Below are 18,834 nucleotides of genomic sequence, written 5' to 3'. Positions count from 1 at the left end.
TTTTTTTTGGGTGCGAGGTCCATTTAACGGGTTGCTTGGCCCGTTCAAAATTTTGCCCATGTGTGAAATCTCCAATTTGAAAAGCCGGTCCCGGGCGGCGCGGGGCCTCCAGACAGCCGCTCAGCCGTGCAGCTTAAAGAGAACATTGCCTGACAATACTCCATCGTCAAGGACAATGGCCGGCTGGTAGTGGTACCCGAGGGCAACCGACAAGTGGTACCCGAGGGCAACCGACATGTGCCCGATCAGGGAGGAAATGTCTTCAGGAGAAGAAAAATGGCAAGAGAAAGACATTTCTTTTAAAAAAAAGGAAGTCAGTGCTGTATTGGTTTAACTTCTTTAAGAGGAAGCTGGTTAAGTATCTGGTTTTGAAAGGGAAGGAAGGTTATTGAGAAAGATGTAGCCATAGGTACTCGGATATTCTGTGCAGAACTATTGGTCCGGTCCTGTTCTGACCACTGGTTTGTCATTTATGAAATAAACTGGTTGGGGCTGAATAATGTTTGCTATTCTGAATTTTTTGCTTCAGTTGTCTTTGTGATCAGACAGAAATTTTGGAGTTGTCTCTATCTGTGGTTATTCGCAGAAGATTAAATAAATTGGAGGAGTATTGCTGACAATACTAACGGTTTGTTGATCGAATTCCCTCAGTGGTCTGAATGGACTTTTCTTCTGCACTTTGTTTGGTAAGGGTATTTTAACTTTTCATCCCTCACCTTTCTTTAGTTTCTCTTTACTACGGACCATCCCTACCGTAAGGATACACTGTTGACTTGTTCCCAGCTCCCTGCCAGTGCCATTTTGAAACTGGCCAGTGGGAATATGCCGACGCAGACTGGAATGACTTTCCCAATTTTTTCCCTCTCTCCTGTAGTGAGATAATTGCCCTCTGCTCCGTGCCTCCCTAAACAGCACATCTAGGATTGGTAATCAGTGTGTGAGAGTTGCAGGGGAAAACTCATGTCCTGCTGTTTATCATTACTGTAAAGTGCAGTCTGTAAATGCTCTCAACTTGTGGTACATCACTTTGGAGTGAAGGGTCACCACTTCTTGAATGATTAGGCACTACAGTTAAACAACAACAACAACGTTATATTTATATATCGCCATTAATGTAATAAAACATCCCAAGTCCCAAAAAAACCAAAAGTTGACACCGAGCCACATAAGGAGATGTTAGGCCAGATGACCAAAAGCTTGGTCAAAGCGGTAGATTTTAAGGAGCGTCTTAAAGGAGGAAAGAGAAGTGGAGAGGCAGAGAGGTTTAGGAAGGGAATTCCAGAGCTTAGGACCTAGGCAGCTGAAGGCACGGCCGCCAATGGTGGAGCGATTATAATCAGGGATGCTCAAGAGGCCTGAATAAGCGGAGCACAGAGGTCATGGGGGATTATAGGGCTGGAGGAGATTACAGAGGATAAGGAGGGGGCGAGGCCATGGAGGGATTTGAAAATAAAGGATGAGAATTTTAAAATTGAGGCGTTGCTTAACCAGGAACCAATGTAGGTCAACGAGCACAGGGGTGATGGGTGAGCGGGACTTGATGCGAGTTAGGACACGGGTGGCAGAGTTTTGGATGACCTCAAGTTTATAGAGGGTAGAACTAGGGAGGCCGGCCAGGAGTGCGTTGGAATAGTCAAGTCTAGAGGTGATAAAGGCATGGGTGAGGGTTTCAGCAGCAGATAAGTTGAGGTAAGGGTGGAGACGGGCGATGTTACGATATTCAAACAGCGCTTGAAGTACTTTAAAGAGGAATCCGAGGTTGAAGGTTTGTGCATCTGATTTTCTATGCATTGTGAGTTCCTGATCTCTACTTCCTCACACAGAGAAAGGGTTTGGTGGGAACGCCTATCCAGATCACTCTAATTTACTTCCTACCAGACTGTCTGAATAACAGTGACCTACTGTCCAACCCACAGTCGCTGTTTCCAGTTTGCAAATAAAGTTTGTTACAGTATTACCTGTTACTTGTTTTGTTAAAACTGATTTTCTTTTTAAAGACATAAAATGAGAGAACAATAACTTCAAAATAGAAACAGAACTTGGAACGTTTGTTTAATATTATTAATGAGACCTGAATTTTGTTCCTATCTATGAAAGTATTCCGTTTTCAGTAACCTACTTTATAATTTTTTTTATTCGTTCCTGGGATGTGGGCATCGCTGGAAAGGCCAGCATTTATTGCCCATCCCTAATTGCCCTTGAGAAGGTGGTGGTGAGCCGTCTTCTTGAACCGCTGCAGTCCGTGTGGTGAAGGTACTCCCACAGTGCTGTTAGGGAGGGAGTTCCAGGATTTTGACCCAGCGACGATGAAGGAACGGCCGATATATTTCCAAGTCAGGATGGTGTGTGACTTGGAGGGGAACTTGGAGGTGGTGGTGTTCCCATGCGCCTGCTGCCCTTGTCCTTCTAGGTGGTAGAGGTTGTGGCTTTGGGAGGTGCTGCCGAAGAATATAAAATTAGGAGGACACAACTCTTAGCACAAATAGCCAAGAAATAGCTAGCTTCTCCATACGTTAATGTGATGGAATGTGTGGGGTTGGGTACTTCCATAAAATGTATGAAAGTTGACAGATATTTGCAAGAGTTTCAATGTGATATTGTTCTATTACAGGGCACTCACTCACGGGGAAAAGATGTGGGTACACTGCCCAGGGAGTGGGCAGGAGAAGTATTCATGTCTGGGTGTCACCCGAGTCAAAAATTGGTAAAGGAACAAATATTTTCCCAAGTGGTTCAAGCAACAATGAACAAAGAGGGGAAATCTATGAATGAATTGTGTGATAGGAAAGGAGTGGGAGGGAGATAAAGAACAAGAAGCTGTCCTCGATTTACACCCCAAGTGAGTGTGATCCATCAATTTATGGTGAAGCCGCCACTAAACTGGCACAGATGGGGAAGAGACAGGCAAACAGAACCTGACTTCGGTTCTGGATAACTTCATCGATTACAGGGGAGCAATGTCAGTGAACTAAGGAGGTGTTGGGGAATTGACGAGGGACATCAGCTTACCAATATCCGGTGTCTGCTGAGCCCTGCGATTCTGCAATATACATTCCACTCATCACTTTGGAACACCACTCCACAATTACTGCAACAGAGGAAGTGGAAACAAGTCATATTGAACATTAAAATGGATGCAATTTATTGGGCTTGGACCTTGAATTGAAAGTTTGTACCGGAATATATTCTTATTACAGCTTCCTAAATTTCAAATTGAAAATGAAACCGATTGTTTAAAATTAAATGAAAATTCGGTAGATTCAATTGATGTTACGAAAGACGTTTTTAAGAAGTTGTATCTTGCCTCTAATGAAAAGGGGAAAAATTGCAAAAAGACAACCATTGCCAACTGGACGTTCAAGTAACAGAAATGGGCTGCTCCAGAGGCTGGGGACATGATTTTAAATGACTTCCTAAATAACTTACAATAAGAGGATTTGCCTTTTATTTTTAAGAATGAACATGGGGAGAAAAATCAAACAAATCAATGACCTGCAGTTTAAAAAAAAATCAAACGGTTAATTGTTTGTGTGAAAGAAGCTGGGGAAAGAGAAAGGTCAAAGAAATCAGTCGGGCCTTTGAACTGTTTTATGTGAAATCTTTTTATGAGTTGAAGTTCACTGTAAAGGTAAGAAGATATCTTCAAAGATCTAGCAATTAAATAGTTGTCATAGGCACACAAATCATTCCTAGAGAAACTAGTAGACATAGTTTCTCTGTACCTACCCTATTGAATTCCTTTATCATTTTAAATATCTTGATTAGATCACGCCTTAACCTTCTAAACGCCAGGAAATCCAAACCAAGTTTCTGCAACCTGTCCTCCTAGCTTAGCCCTTTAAGTCCTGGTATCATTCTGGTGAAGCTGTGCTGTCCCCGCTTTAAGATCAGTACCTGACACTCCAGGGCAGTGCTGAGGGAGTGCGGCACTGTCGGAGGTGCCGTCTTTCGGTTGAGATGATAAACCGAGGCCCCGTCTGCTCTCTCAGGTGGACATAAAAGATCCCATGGCAGTATTTCGAAGAAGAGCAGGGGAGTTCTCCCCGGTGTCCTGGGGCCAATATTTATCCCTCAATCAACATCACTAAAACAGATGATCTGGTCATTTTCACATTGCTGTTTGTGGGAGCTTGCTGTGCAAATCGGCTGTCGTGTTTCCCACATTACAACAGTGACTCCACTTCAAAAGTACTTCATTGACTGTAAAGCACTTTGGGATGTCCGGTGGTTTTGAAAGGCACAAAAAATGCAAATCTTTCTTTCTATCTTTTCTGAAAACTGAATGCAGTACTCCAGATGGGGTCTGACCAAGATTCTGTACCACTGAAGCATCACTTCCTCACTTTTGTATTCCAACCCTCAAGAGAAAGGCCAACATTCCATTAGTCTGTGATTACCTTTTGTACCTGTGTACTAGCGTTTAGTGATCTGTGTACACAGACACCGAAATCCCTTTGTTCCTCCACAGCTACTAGTTTCTCACCATTAAGAAAATTGTCCGATTTGTCTTTCTCTGATCCAAAGTGGATGACCTCACACTTTCCCACATTGAACTCGATCTGCCATAGTTTTGCCCACTCATTTAGTGTGTCAATGGTTTTTTTTTATAACTTCCTACTCCCATCTACACAACTTACTCTGCCATCTAACATAGTGTCATCTGCAAATTTGCATATACAACTCTCTATCCCTTCAAGTCATTTATCTATCTGTATATCGCCCCTACCAATCCCGAGAGAAACACCACTTGTCAAATCCCGCCAATCAGAGAAAGATATCTTTACTTCTTTGTCTCCTATTTGTCAGCCCATGTCACAAAGCTACCTCCAATTCTGTGCGCATTCACTGCGGCTAATAATCTGTGCGTAACCTTATCAAATGCCTTCTGGAAGTACATATAGGAGTCGGCCATTCAGCCCCTCGAGCCTGTTCCACCATTCAATAAGATCATGGCTGATCTTCGACCTCAACTCCACCTTCCCGCCCGATCCCCATATCCCTCGATACCCAAACTCCATCCACCTGCCTTGGCTCCATATCCCTTCAAAGCCTTGGCTAGCAAAAATCAATCAATCTCCGATTTAAAATTATTAATTGAGCTAGCACCTTACTGCTTTTTGTGTGAGAGAGTTCCACACTTCTACCACCCTTTGCATGAAGAAGTGTTTCCTAACGTCTCTCCTCAATGACCTGAATTTTTTTTTCAATTAATTTACGGGATGTGGGCGTCGCCCTCGAGAAGCTGGTGCTGAAACACTTTCTTGAATACAACTGAGTGTCTCACTGGGCCATTTCAGAGGGCAGTTAAGAGTCAACCACATTGCTGTGGGTCTGGAGTCACATATCGGCCAGACCGAGTAAGGGCAGCAGATTTCCTTCCCTAAAGGACATCAGTGAACTAGATGGGTTTTTACAGCAATCCAGTAGTTTCATGGTCACTATTACTGATACTAGCTTTTAAATTCCAGATTTATTGAATTACCTGAATTTAAATTCCGCAGGTGTCGTGGTGGGATTTGAACTCATGTCTCGGGATCATTAGTCCAGGTCCCCTGGATTACTAGTCCAATAACATAACCATTATGCTACCGTACCCTCAAATTACACATAGATAACATCCACAGACACTCCTTTATTCACCATGCTTGTGACCGCCTCAAAAACTTCAACTAGAGTCGGACACGACCTACCCTAAATAATAAAATATTAGATATGTACAAACTAACTAGGGATTTTTAAGGTACACACAAACCTCCAGGAGTTTATAAATTATTCAAGTTTTTCATAACGAGACTCCCATGCTGATTAACTACAATTGAAGTGCTGGAAAGGCTCTGTTGATAATCAGTGTATGTGTATATAAGGACAATGTCTGCACAGTCTGGAATTTATATTCAATTCAGTTTGCTTTGCATTTTTTCCCAGTGTAATTAGCTCAAAGGCCTGTTTTGCACTTTAGAAGATGTCTATTTATTATTCCGCATTGTTCATTTGTAATTACATCTCCTGGGAACAACAAAGGAGAATCTGTAGCTGCACAATATAATACAAGTCCATATAGAACTCTGCTTTTCTCCTGAGCAAAGCCAAAAGTTAGAATCATAGAATTACACAGCCCAGAAGGAGGCCATTCGGCCCATTCTGCCTGTGCCGGCTCTATGGTAGAGCTTTCCAATTAGTCCCACTCCCCCGCTCTTTCCCTGCAGCCCTGTAATTTTTTTTCCCTTCAAGTATCTTCCAATTCTCTTTGAAAGTTATTATTGAATCTGCTTCCACCACCCTATCAGGCAGTGCATTCCAGATCACAACAACCCGCTGTGTTTTTAAAAAAAAAATGTTTCCTCATGTCGCCTCTGGTTCTTTTGCCAATCACCTTAAATCTGTGTCCTCTGGTTACCGACCCTTCTGCCACTGGAAACAGTTTCTCTTTATTTACTTCATTATTTTGAACACCTCTATTAAATCTCCTCTTAACCTCTGCTCTGGAAAACAACCCCAGCTTTTCCAGTCTCTCCACATAACTGAAGTCCCTCATTCATGGTATCATTCTAGTAAATCTCTTCTACACCCTCTCCAAGGCCTTGACATCCTAAAGTGCGATGCCCAAAATTGAACACAATGCTCCAGCTGAGGCCAAACCAGTGTTTTATAAAGGTTTAGCGTACTTTATGCCTCTATTAATAAAGCCAAGGATCCCATATACTTTTTAACTGCCTTCTGAACTTGTCCTGCCACCGTCAAATATTTGAGTACATACGCCCCCAGGTCTCTCTGCTCCTGCACCCTCTTTATAATTGTACCCTTTAGTTTATATTGCCTCTCCTCATTTTTCCTACCAAAATGTATCACTTCACACTTCTCTGTGTTAAATTTCATCTGTCATGTGTCTGCCCACTTTACCAGTCCTCTTGAAGTCTGTTACTATCTTCCTCATTGTTTACTATATTTCCGAGTTTCATGCCATCGGCATACTTTGAAATGATGCCCAAGTCCAAGTCATTAATATACATCAAAAAGAGCAGTGGTCCCAATCCCGACCCCTGGAGAACACCACTGTATAACTCCCTCCAGTCTGAAAAACAACTCTTCACTATTACTCTCTGATTTCTATCCCTTAACAAATTTTGTATCCAAGCTACCAGTGTTCCTTTAATCCCATGTGCTTTAATTTTTCTAACAAGTCTATTATGTTGTACTTTGTCAAATGCCTTTTGATAGTCCATATACACAACATCAACCGCACTACCATCATCAGCCCTCTCTGCTACTTCGTCAAAGAGCTTGATCAAGTTAGTCAAACACGATTTGCCTCTAACAAATCTGTACTGGCCCATACTTCTCCAAACGTCAATTAATTTTGTCCTGGATTATTGAGGCAGAAATTCCGTTCCCTATGGGTGTGTACGCGCTGTGTACTCACCCGCAGGGCCAACGGAAATGTCGGTTTTAGGCATGCACTGTGCAGGCGCTGGAAACCGGCATTTCCGATCTGTCACGAAAGCTCTTGACAGATCCTCCCGCTGCGCTGGAGCAAGACCTCTGCGGGTGGAGAGTTCTGCTTTCTGGAGACCCTCCGCCCGCAGTAAACACTTACACTGCTATTACCAGGCGCAAGAATTGTAATGCCTGCTTTTACCAGGATAAGAGTTGTAAAAAAAAAAAATCCACTGATTTATATCATTTAAAAAATACTTTAAAGAAAGGTAAGTTTTGATTTTAGTCCCGTTAAAAACATTAATTTTTTTTTTCAAAAAATAAAATTTTTGTTTAAAATACTTAATTTATGTAATTTAAAGTAATTTTAAAAATGTGATTTAAAAAAAAAAATTATTTAAAGTTTTACTATGTTTTGGAGGTGATCTTTATTCATATATTTTACAGGTCTTCCTGTCAAATGTATGAAGGGAGATTCCCTTCTTTGATTGGCTCCCTGTGGCCCACGTGATCCCAGGGACGCTGCGAACCGCCTGAGCCTCTGGGATACGTGGGCCCTGCGCACCGGCAGTTTGGAGAGGCCCAGCAACGGAACTCTGCGTCTCCCGGGAGCCCTCCGGTCCAGGCGCAGGTTTTTCCAAATCGCAGCCCTCGGCCCGCGGGAGGCCTGCGAACGGAATTTCTGGGCCATTGTCTGTAAAAGTTTCCCCGCCACCGACGTTGGGCTGACTAGCCTGTAGTTGCTGGGTTAATCGCTCTCCCCCTTTTTTAAACAGAGGTGTAACATTTGCAATTCTAGAGTCCTCTGGCACCACCCCCATATCTAAGGAGGATTGGAAGATTGTGGCCAGAGCCTCTGTAATTTCCACCCTTGCTTCCCTCTGTAGCCTAGGATACATCCCATCCGGGCCGGGTGACTTTTCTACTTTGAGGACTGCCAACCTTTTAAGTACCTCTTTATTTTTATTCTATCCAATATCGCTCCTGCCTCCTTTACTGCTACATTGACAGCACCCTCTTCTCTAGTGAAGACAGATGCAAAGTCCTCATTTAGTGCCTCAGCAATGTCCTCTGTCTCCACGAGAATATCTCCTTTTTGGTCCCTAATCGGCCCCACCCTTCCTTTGACTACCCTTTTACTATTTATATATATATATAAATCGGTACTTCTGTCATTCTGTCTTTCTGTCATTCTGGCTATCTGTCATTCTGTCTGTCATCGCCTGTGCGTCTGGCGGGCTATGCGCTCGAAAGTTACAGGGCGTACCTACGCGCGCGTTACCTCCAAAGAAAGCTTACGCTTCCGAGACGGTTTTAAGCGTATTTATGTTTCGGCCGGGCTAAAATTGCGCCCGCGGTATCCCAAAAACCTTCAACATTCCGCTCATTCAACATTCCCCTCCCTCCCCACCCCGCGCCCCCCCTCCCCTCCCTCCCCCCACCCCTTCCTCCCCCCTCCCCCTTCCTCCCCCTCCCCTTCCTCCCCCTCCCCTTCCTCCCCCTCCCCTTCCTCCCCCTCCCCTTCCTCCCCCTCCCCTCCTTCCCTTCCCCCCTCCCCCCTCCCCTTCCCCCCCCCCCCCCCCCCCCCAGTCGCTCTCTCTCTCTCTCTTCCAACAACAACATGCCCTCGAAAAAGCCTCGGCACCGCCGGGCACTTCAGCTAGTGTGTTTATAAAAGACTTTTGGGTTCCCTTTTATGTTAGCCGCTAATCTAATCTCATACTCTCTCTTTGTCCCTCTTACTCACATTTTCCTTTATTATTACACAAATTACATCATTAAAGAAAATTAAAACTGAAGATAAAATACTCTATGGTAAAAATGTAAGTTTGAATTTAGGAAAAAGGGAAAGGAAAAGCACAGCAAATGTGTTTTTTGAGATTAGTCTAATACTGGAAAATCTATTGGTTTTAATGAAAAAAGTAATGTGCTACGGGAGGCTTGGACAGTACTCCTTCGCTCTGACTAGTTAGTGGGTGCTATAGCCTTTCCCAGTTGTTGCTATCACATGGAAACAAGAGACTAATCATAACATTCACTGCGGAAACATGGTTCCGATTCAAATGGGACCAATTAAGAATCCAAATCAGTAAAGTTGTCTAGGGCTCACTTTTAAAGGTTAGCTGCTTGGGCAAGATAACAGAGGGGCTGTTGGCATCCATAGAACTGTACACCAAGATGAGTCAAAACCTTCCGAATGTTGTGCAGTGCTCAGTGGTAGCTGTGAGTCAGCCTGCACCCGGGCACCAAGAGATCAAAGATCATGCCATGTTGTGCTTTCTAAAGAACTTCCAGACCCAGCTAATAATTGGGATTCCATTATAAAAGAAAGTTGCGTTTGGAATTGTGAGGCAAGTTTAGCAAATGAACGGAGTTGTTTCTGCTAGATTTACCTACAGGATCAGATCTGTGACGGAGCTTTTCTTTTTCAGAACCTGGTGGCACTGCGTACAGTTCTGGTCGCCATATTATAAAAAGGATATAGAGGCACTGGAGAGGGTGCAAAAAAGATTTACAAGGATGATGCCAGAAATGTGAGGTTATGCCCATCAGGAAAGGATGAACAGGCTGGGTCTCTTTTGAAAAGAGAAGGCTGAGGGGTGACCTAATAGAGGCCTTTAAAATTAAGAGAGGTTTTGATAGAGTGGATACAGAGAGAATGTTTCCACTCGTGGGGAAGAGCAGAACTAGAGGCCATCAATATAAGATAGTCACCAAGAAATCCAATAGGGAATTCAGAAGAAACTTCTTTACCCAGAGAGTGGTGAGAATGTGGAACTCGCTACCACAGGAAGGGATTGAAGTGAATCGTATAGATGCATTTAAGGGGCGGTTAGATAAGCATATGAGGGAGAAGGGAATAGAGGTTATAGAGTTAGACGAGGAAAGACTGGAGGAGACTCGAGTGGAGCATAAACGCCGGCATGGACTAGTTGGGCCGAATGGCCTGTTTCTGTGCTGTATATCCTATGAAGTGCCTCCACTCAATTTATAGAAGCCATCTTTTTCACAATAGGATCACAGAATGTAATTATTTTTGTTTGGTTTTGGAGTGGGGTGTGGGCGAGCGGGAGGGAGTATCTCTAGATTTCTACCCTAGAAAGAGACAATGCTGAGTTTGAATCCGAGCTATGGAAAAGGACAGGGAGCAATCTAGAGTAAAATTGTTTAACTGGGGGAAGGCCAATTTCAGTGGGATGAGAACAGATCTGGCCCGGGTAATATATCTAAATATATCAGAATCAGGCTATATATAGAAAGGTCAGAGGAGAAGTGAAAAAGAAAATAAGAGGGGCGAAGAGAGGGTATGAGAATAGAATGCAGCCAACCGTAAAAGGTAATCCAAAAGTCTTCTATAGGCATATAAATAGTAAAAGAGTAGTAAGAGGAGGGGTGGGGCTGATTAGGGACCAAAAAGGAGACCTACGCATGGAGGCAGAGGGTATGGCTGAGGTATTAAACGAGTACTTTGCATCTGTCTTCACCAAGGAAGAGGATGCTGCCATAGACATAGTAATGGAGGAGGTAGTGGAGATACTTGATAGGGTAAAAATTGATAGAGGAGGTATTAGAAAGGCTGGCTGTACTTAAAGTAGATAAATCACCAGGAGCGGACGGGATGCATCCTAGGATGCTGAGGGAATTGAGGGAGGAAATTGCGGAGGTACTGGCCATAATATTCCAAACCTCCATAGATACGGGGGTGGTGCCAGAGGACTGGAGAATCGCAAATGTTACACCATTGTTCGAAAAAGGGTGTAAAGATAAACCCAGCAACTACAGGCCAGTCAGTTTGACCTCGGTAGTGGGGAAGCTTTTAGAAACAGTAATCAGGGACAAAATTAACAGTCACTTGGACAAGTGTGGATTAATTAAGGAAAGCCAGCACGGATTTGTTAAAGGCAAATCGTGTTTAACTAACATGACTGAGTTCTATGAGGTAACAGAGAGGGTTGATGAGGGTAATGCAGTTGACGTAGTGTTCATGGATTTCCAAAAGGCATTCGACAAAGTGCCACATAATAGGCCTGCCAGCAAAGTTGAAGCCCATGGAATAAAAGAGACAGTGGCAGCATGGATACGGAATTGGCTGAGTGATAGGAAACAGAGAGTAGTGGTGAACGGTTGTTTTTCGGACTGGAGGAAGGTGTACAGTGGTGTTCCCCAGGGGCCAGCTCTAGGACCACTGCTTTTCTTGATATAAATGATTAGGACGTGGGTGTACAGGGCACAATTTCAAAATTTGCAGATGACACAAAACTTGGAAGTATAGCGAACAGTGAGGAGGAGAGTGATAGACTTCAGGAAGACATAGACAGGCTGGTGAAATGGGTGGACATGTGGCAGATGAAATTTAACGCAGAAAAGTGTGAAGTGATACATTTTGGTAGAAAGAACGAGGAGAGGACATATAAACTAAAGGGTACAATCCTGAAGTGGGTGCATGAACAGGGAGACCTGGGGTATATGTGCACAAATCGTTGAAGGTGGCAGGGCAGGTTGAGAAAGCAGTTAAAAATGCTTATGGGATCCTGGGCTTCATAAATAGAGGTATAGAGTACAAAAGTGTGGAAATTATGGCAAACCTTTATAAAACACTGGTTCGGCCTCAACTGGAGTATTGTGTCCAATTCTGGGCACCACACTTTAGGAAGGATGTGAAGGCCTTAGAGAGGGTGCAGAAAAGATTTACAAGAATGATTCCAGGGATGAGGGACTTCAGTTACGTGGATAGACTGGAGAAGCTGGGGTTGTTCTGCTTGAAGCAGAGAAGATTGAGAGGAGATTTGCTGGAGGTGTTCAAAATCATGAGGGGTTCTGGACAGAGTAGATAGAGAGAAACTGTTCCCATTGGTGGAAGGGTCGAGAACCAGAGGACACAGATTTAAGGTGATTGACAGAAGAACCAAAGGTGACGTAAGAAAAAACGTTTTTACGCAGCGAGTGGTTAGGATCTGGAATACACTGCCTGAAAGGGTGGTGGAGGCAGATTCAATCACTGCTTTCAAAAGGGAGTTGGATAAGTATCTGAAGGAAAGAAATTTGCAGGGCTACGGGGAAAGGGCGGGGGAGTGGGACTAGCTGAAGTGCTCTTGCAGAGAGCTGGCACGGGCCGAATGGCCTCCTTCCGTGCTGTAATGATTCTATGAGCTTCAACTGTTTTTCAAACTCTTGCATATTTACCGCTTCTCATCATGGCCACTGGATAGAAGACTGGGGCGGGGCTCAAACTTGCACGACTGGTCTGTCATAAAACTTGGAACAAGGTAAGGCCATTCTGCCCACATTGAGTCTACTGCTTTCACAGAAGATCTGAAATTTGATCTCCAAGATGGACTCGATCCACCACAGATAAAACTCAAATTCTTTTTCATTCTTGAAAGTAATGTGGCGAAATTCCAGGATCGCCATCTTGCAATATGTGCATTGTTATTCAGTCTTCAGCACTGCAATTCCACAGCTGACATTCCACAATCCCGCAGCAAAGAAGCCCATTGTGTTCTTGTCGTGTGTTTTGAACTTTGTAACCCATTCTGAACCAAATATTTTGGCTCTGTGTTTCAGCCCTCTTAAAAACAAAAAGATAGTGTTAATCGCTTTTTATCGCGAAATCCAGAAGGGTCAATGCCCATAGTGAAGGGCACTACCAGGGTTGGTTTGGGTTTTAAATCCCCGAAGATTGTTACAGGAAGAGAAGACTGATGGAGGTTAGGTGCTCCATTGTTTTGAGGCCCTGGAAAAGGAGGTGCTAGAGTGGGAGTGTAATGTATCTTGATTTCAACGCAGTGAAGTTGGAATTACTATGTTCAGTACCGTACTCTCTTCCAGTAGGATGGAGCTTGTTTTCAACATAGTAAGGAGGAAGAGCATGTAAGATGGAGTATTAGGAGCTTAGAAACTGCAAAAGAAGAATCTGTTTCATAAAATTACAACTCGGCGGTGGTGAGGGTGATGGGGAAGAGATTTCGTTCAACCTCTAATCTCACTTAAGCCTCGTTAATTTTATCGTCTTGTCCCGAAATTTTGGAATCAAAATTTTAGGTAAAATAACCTGGTTATCTCTACACGATCCTTGCTTCTCAGCTTTTTAAATCTTTACTTCAGTGAAAGAAAGTCTGCTTCGGCAAGTCTCTGTTCATCACTTGGAATTATCAATCCTGTGAGCAGTTTGTTGCTCTTCTCTGAACCCTCTCTAATGAATGGCCTGGAAAGATGCCCAAAATTATACCTGCTATTGGCTTACCAGGGTTAAAATCGCCTATTTCAGCTGAGGAGGTTCATCCTTAAACTTGATCAGCCTTTTGATAACCGCTTGATGCTGGCTGAATACTTTCAGTAGATGGTTAATAATCACAATACAGGAAACTTTGTGTTATCCGGAGGCTAACTGTCCGGAATGCTCGAGCCACCGGCAAAAATCAGGAGCCGTTTCATTAGGTTTTTTTTCTTCTCGTTGCTTTTTTCTCAACAGTCAAGCTCTGCAAGGTCTCGCTGAAGCTGTTGCTAAGCTACAGAGACGCTTGGACTGTTTAGAAGCTGTTGCTAAGCAACAGGGTTTGTTGACAGATACGGAGCTCAGAAGCTTCCGTATCTTTCAACATTAACGCTGGTGTGTCTGGCAGTTTTGAGGGAACGGCAACAGCTCGGTCCCGTCGGTGCCGGATAGCACAAAGTTTCCTGTACAATCCTTTCTGCTTTTCCATCACTGTTAGCGGACATCCATTTACTGTGTGCAGGTGTTTAATGTTTCCTGTTTCAATATGTTTTGCCACATCAACATTTGTCTAGCTGAACTTCTGAATACTCAAAGGAACCTGGATTCATTATCACTCTTGGGTAAGCAGGTTATTCACTGGTAACCTGGCCACATTATTTGGTGTGATTGGCAGATGTTAGATCCTCCCAGCAACTAACCTTTCTCTATATCATTGGCAATTAAAAGTACACCGAATGACCCATTGTAGAGAGACTCAGCAGGCCAGGCAGCATCCGTGGAGAGAGAAACAGAGTTAACGTTTCAGGTCGAAGACCTTTCGTCAGATTATTTCAGATTTCCAGCATCTGCAGTATTTTGCTATTGTATTGTAGAGAAATGTTGGCAGCAACAATGGTCATTTTTATTCTGCCTTATCAGCTGGAAGGGAACGTTTGAAAGCAGATTTAAAATGGATGGGAAGGAAAGACTAAACCAAGTTTTCTTTTTAAATAAGTGTTGAAAATTTAACACGAATATTTTCTTGTAATGGCACAATACGATGAGCCTTCAAGTTTATTCACAGATTTTTAACTTGGGTGTTTGGGGCTGTTTATGAGCTGGTGGTTTTGGGGCCGATGAAGGGAGGTGCAGAAAAACCATCGAGAAATGTTCACTTTATTTCCTCTTCTCTTTCCGCAGCCAGAAGTCCGGCTTGCAGAAGGCTACGACGTGTTTATCCCCAAGTCTCAACTGGAGTCCATATTACTAAATTACTCCCGTTCGGGAAGTCTGCTTTTTCGGAAACTTGTCTCTGCTTTTTTTGATGACCGGACACTGGCTAATTCTCTTCCAAATGGGAAGAGAAAAAGAGGAGCCAATGATAATAGAAAGGGCCTTGATCAAAACATTGTGGGAGCAATAAAAGGTAATTATAAAAGAATACATTTTGAACAAAAGGTGTTTGCTTTCTTAAAGCCAAAGGTCTGGGTTCCCTATGCTAAGCATAGGAAGGAGTAATTGTAATGATCAGACCATGCTTTAGAGTTGCCCCTTATGTGTTCAGTAGTGACTAGTCCTATAAATATACATAGAGCACTGAGTAGGGCTATATCATGATGAAGATTCTGGCCCAGATTTTGCGGTCAGCGGTGAACGAACGGGCTCGTGGTTCATTACGCTTACAACTTCCCACAGATTTTTCGTGGGCTTTTGCACGGCAACTTGCAGTCATCGGGAGTCTGAAACAGCGCAACGCCCTCTACAGGGGATCTGTGACCTGATTGAATGGGGCAAGCAACAGCATTTCTCCTCAACCAATCAGATTATAGAATCCTTACTGAGATATGCAGAGTCTAAACCAGCAAGTGTAAGTTAGAATATTTAATTCGACATAAAATCATGTACAGAAAGCGAAATAGAGAGGGAAAGAAAGATGGGATTAAGAAAGACAAAAGGGACAAAGAAAAAGTTTTTAAAAAACGTTAAAAAAAATTTTTTAAATCTCCAACAATAATTAAAATCTGAAGGAATGAGACTCCACACTTGTAAAAGTTAATTTTCAGTGCCAGAGAGGTTGTTTAGCAGTAATTAAGAGTTATCATGCCGTTAAAAATTCACTTACACTTGGATGGACAAGCCCCAGTTTTTTTCTAGTGTGTTTAGTGGATATCTAGTGGGTAACAACATTTCCTTTAAGATGCCTGGTCGGGCAGGGATCCCGCGCAGCTGGCTTTTCAATGCAAAAACCACCTATGCTCGGTGTTTTGAATGGCCCACACAGCCCCTTAAAGGGTCTGCACGGCAGCAAAAAAAATTAGAAGGAACATTGGTGGGTAAGTACCGCAACTTCACACCCTTCATACATGTGAATGCCGAGTCTTTCGGCGAGGTACTGTTAGACCAAAGCTTGTGAAGGAGCAGGGTAACCCAGACAGCAACTTCCTGATTTCCGCATTTAATCATAATCATAATCAACTTTATTGTCATTGTTAGTGCACAAGTGCAGTACAACAAAATGTAGGCTTGCGGCTCCCGAGAGTGTACATTTAGATTAAGACATTTAAACATTCAACATTCATTTGACTTGTAATACATTAACATAAACATAATAAAGTGCATTGGCAGATGTGCAGGTTTTAGAGTTTATTTGTGCGGACGCCGGAAGTTGCTGTCTGATTTACACCATAATAACGGTGAGTGCTGATAGCCTCACCGTTATTCTTAATGCAAAATCATGTGTTGCCAACTCCATTTCTGCCTCTTAAGTTGTTGTGGGCAGTAGTTGGCATAAGAATGTCCAGACTAGTTCATCTACATCCTAGATTACATTATTCATCCTTCTCACATTAATTTAGTTTTAAACTACATTTATCTACCGTGGCATATTTCCTTGTGCAATTACAAATTTAGAGAAATTGTGCACAGCCTTAAGTATGTAATTTGAAAGTCCCTGGTAACAAAAGTGTAAGTGTGGAGTTGCGTGGATTTATGACCCGTTTCTCGATTGATCATGCGCACCTCACTTACCTGTGTGAATATTAGCGCAAAAAATGCTTAATGGGTTTGTTTGCAATGTTCCCTTTAAGCTGCGGGACCTCTAGTGCAGCCGGCTCGCTGACTTTTCAGTGTGAAAAACTGTGCATGCGCAGTATTTTGAATGGGCCGCGAAACCCTTTAAAGGGACTGCGCGCACCCCCCCCCCCCCCCCCAAAAAGGAGGGAACATTGTTTGTACGCTGGTTCTTTCTGCCCCTACTTCAGTCGAAGTATTAACTATACTAAGCTATTCTAAGGGGTCTGATGCAAAAGATGAGGCCTATTTTTTCTCAATATAGGGGATAAAATCCACTCTCTGCTAAAAGTATTCCTTTTTACACAGTAGAACCCCTGGAGTTTTTAAATCAGAAGGAGGAAATGAGCTGATCACTATTACAGTAATGTTTGTGCATGAATAAATTTAAGTTATTGTTGATATGAGCTGGCTGGGGGAATCAAACCTGCAACCACCCTGCTCCACACTGCTGCCTGTGTGCTAGTGCTGACCATGTAGAACTTACACCCTGATCAATCTTAGCTCATACTCTATCCCTGTTTTCTTTAAGTTCATTTAAAAATGAGAGATTACGTACATGCTTCATTTTGAGCTGTCTGTATGCGAGGATGTGCAGCTTGTGTAAATGCTGATGTGTCACTGAATTAAAAAAAAACATGAACAGAAAAAAGTCACTACAAAACGTCAATGAAACGCGATATGAGAGTCGCACATCATGCAGTTGTTTATTTCTATAATAATACAATAATTGACCAGTTTAAACGGCAATGCTGGTGTTTCTTTAAGGTCCATTCAACCCTTTGGAAAGAAACATTACTGGAGTTGAAGATGCAATAATTAAGGACACTTGGGGGGGGGGGGGGGGGAATTCAGTTGTTTGCACCTCCCGTTAGCACCTTAAGCGGGCACTAATGGGGCGCAAAGCAACTAGCGCCCGGGCGCGGCGATGTTTGCACTGCACACGAAATTTACTAAACACTACCGCCACGATCTCCTGCGCTGGCAGATCGTGATGTCAGTCAAGTGCGCAACGCCCAGTTAGCGCCCCGGACCAGATATTGAGTAGCGCCCCCTGCCTTACCGCCTGCCGCTAGCAACGACAGGTTGAGGGGAGCGTTATGTTGTCAAAAAGGGACTGGGGGAGCGCTATTTAAAGGCGACCGCTTCCTGCCTTTCTTTGTCGGTGACATTTTTGCACCACACATTCTGAGAGAGAGAGAGAGAGACTTCTGGAGAGATTCAACGCTGTGTGAAGGAGTTTTGAGTACTGAGCAGCACTTTGCAGGTTTATTTGGATTTGCCCTTCCTTGCTTCGCCAGCGCTGTGAGGTAGCGCCTCGCTCCTCGGCCTTTGCGCCTTAAGACAGGAGTGAAGCGCCTGATTTAGCGCTCCAATCACCTCCAGGGGCGATAAAAGCCAAGTTTGCTGTCGGAGGCGATAATTAGCGCCAGGCGCTAAACTTTGCGCACGGCCGATAATGGCGCCCCAAACGGGGCGATACTGAATTTTTCCCTTTTGGTGTTATTTTCCCACTGAAGAGACGAGCAGTTGTTCCTGTTTGATTTGAAAGTTGGCTTTTCAGTGTGTTCGTTTTATGCCCTTATTGTTAAGTTTTTCTAAATTGCACAGATCCAACGTATGACCCATATTCTCATTAACAGAAAATTTGAGACATTCATTTAACTAAAATTTAAAAATTTCAGTTTTCACAGAAAAATATTGCACGTTAAATCAGATTGACCGACTTCCTGGACCAAAGGATTGGATACAGATTCTCCAAGATCAAATTAAACTAGCAAGAAAGCGCTTAAAAAGAGGCTCTGGTAAGGACAGGTATTCTGTAATTTCATGTATAGTTTCATGAAGAAGTGGGTTTAATAGAAGGGCTGAAAACCTGCTACTTTTTGAATGAAACTGTCTCTGTGCTCACTTTCAAACATTGTGAAATACCATACATCACAGTAGAAGTAATCTGTTACCTGGCTACGACAAAGCCCCCAGGAATTCTACAGAAAAAATAAAGATTCTGTATCAGAAGAATAAAATCTATTCTTAGAATTTTTTTTTTATTCATTCACGGGATGTGGGCGTCGCTGGCAAGGCCATCATTTATTGCCCATTCCTAATTGCCCTTGAGAAGGTGGTGGTGAGCC

At 43.2% G+C, this 18,834-nt stretch overlaps 1 protein-coding gene across 2 annotated transcripts in view; it reads left to right on the top strand.

The window, feature by feature from the left end:
* Nucleotides 1-18,834, top strand: part of bend7 (BEN domain containing 7) — a 57,094-nt gene that overhangs the window by 17,150 nt on the left and 21,110 nt on the right. For both annotated transcript variants that reach the window (XM_086010800.1, XM_086010799.1), the window contains 2 exons: nucleotides 14,831-15,056; nucleotides 18,385-18,504. In XM_086010800.1, the coding sequence (XP_085866926.1) occupies nucleotides 14,831-15,056; nucleotides 18,385-18,504 (346 nt within the window). The remainder of the gene's footprint in view (nucleotides 1-14,830; nucleotides 15,057-18,384; nucleotides 18,505-18,834) is intronic.

The sequence above is a fragment of the Somniosus microcephalus genome, chromosome 17 (assembly GCF_052327205.1).
Source record: "Somniosus microcephalus isolate GS21.2 chromosome 17, FLI_Smic_1.0, whole genome shotgun sequence".
Taxonomy (NCBI): domain Eukaryota; kingdom Metazoa; phylum Chordata; class Chondrichthyes; order Squaliformes; family Somniosidae; genus Somniosus; species Somniosus microcephalus.
The sequence above is the reverse complement of the archived record's forward strand: the minus strand, read 5'-3'. Positions and strand labels throughout refer to the sequence as shown.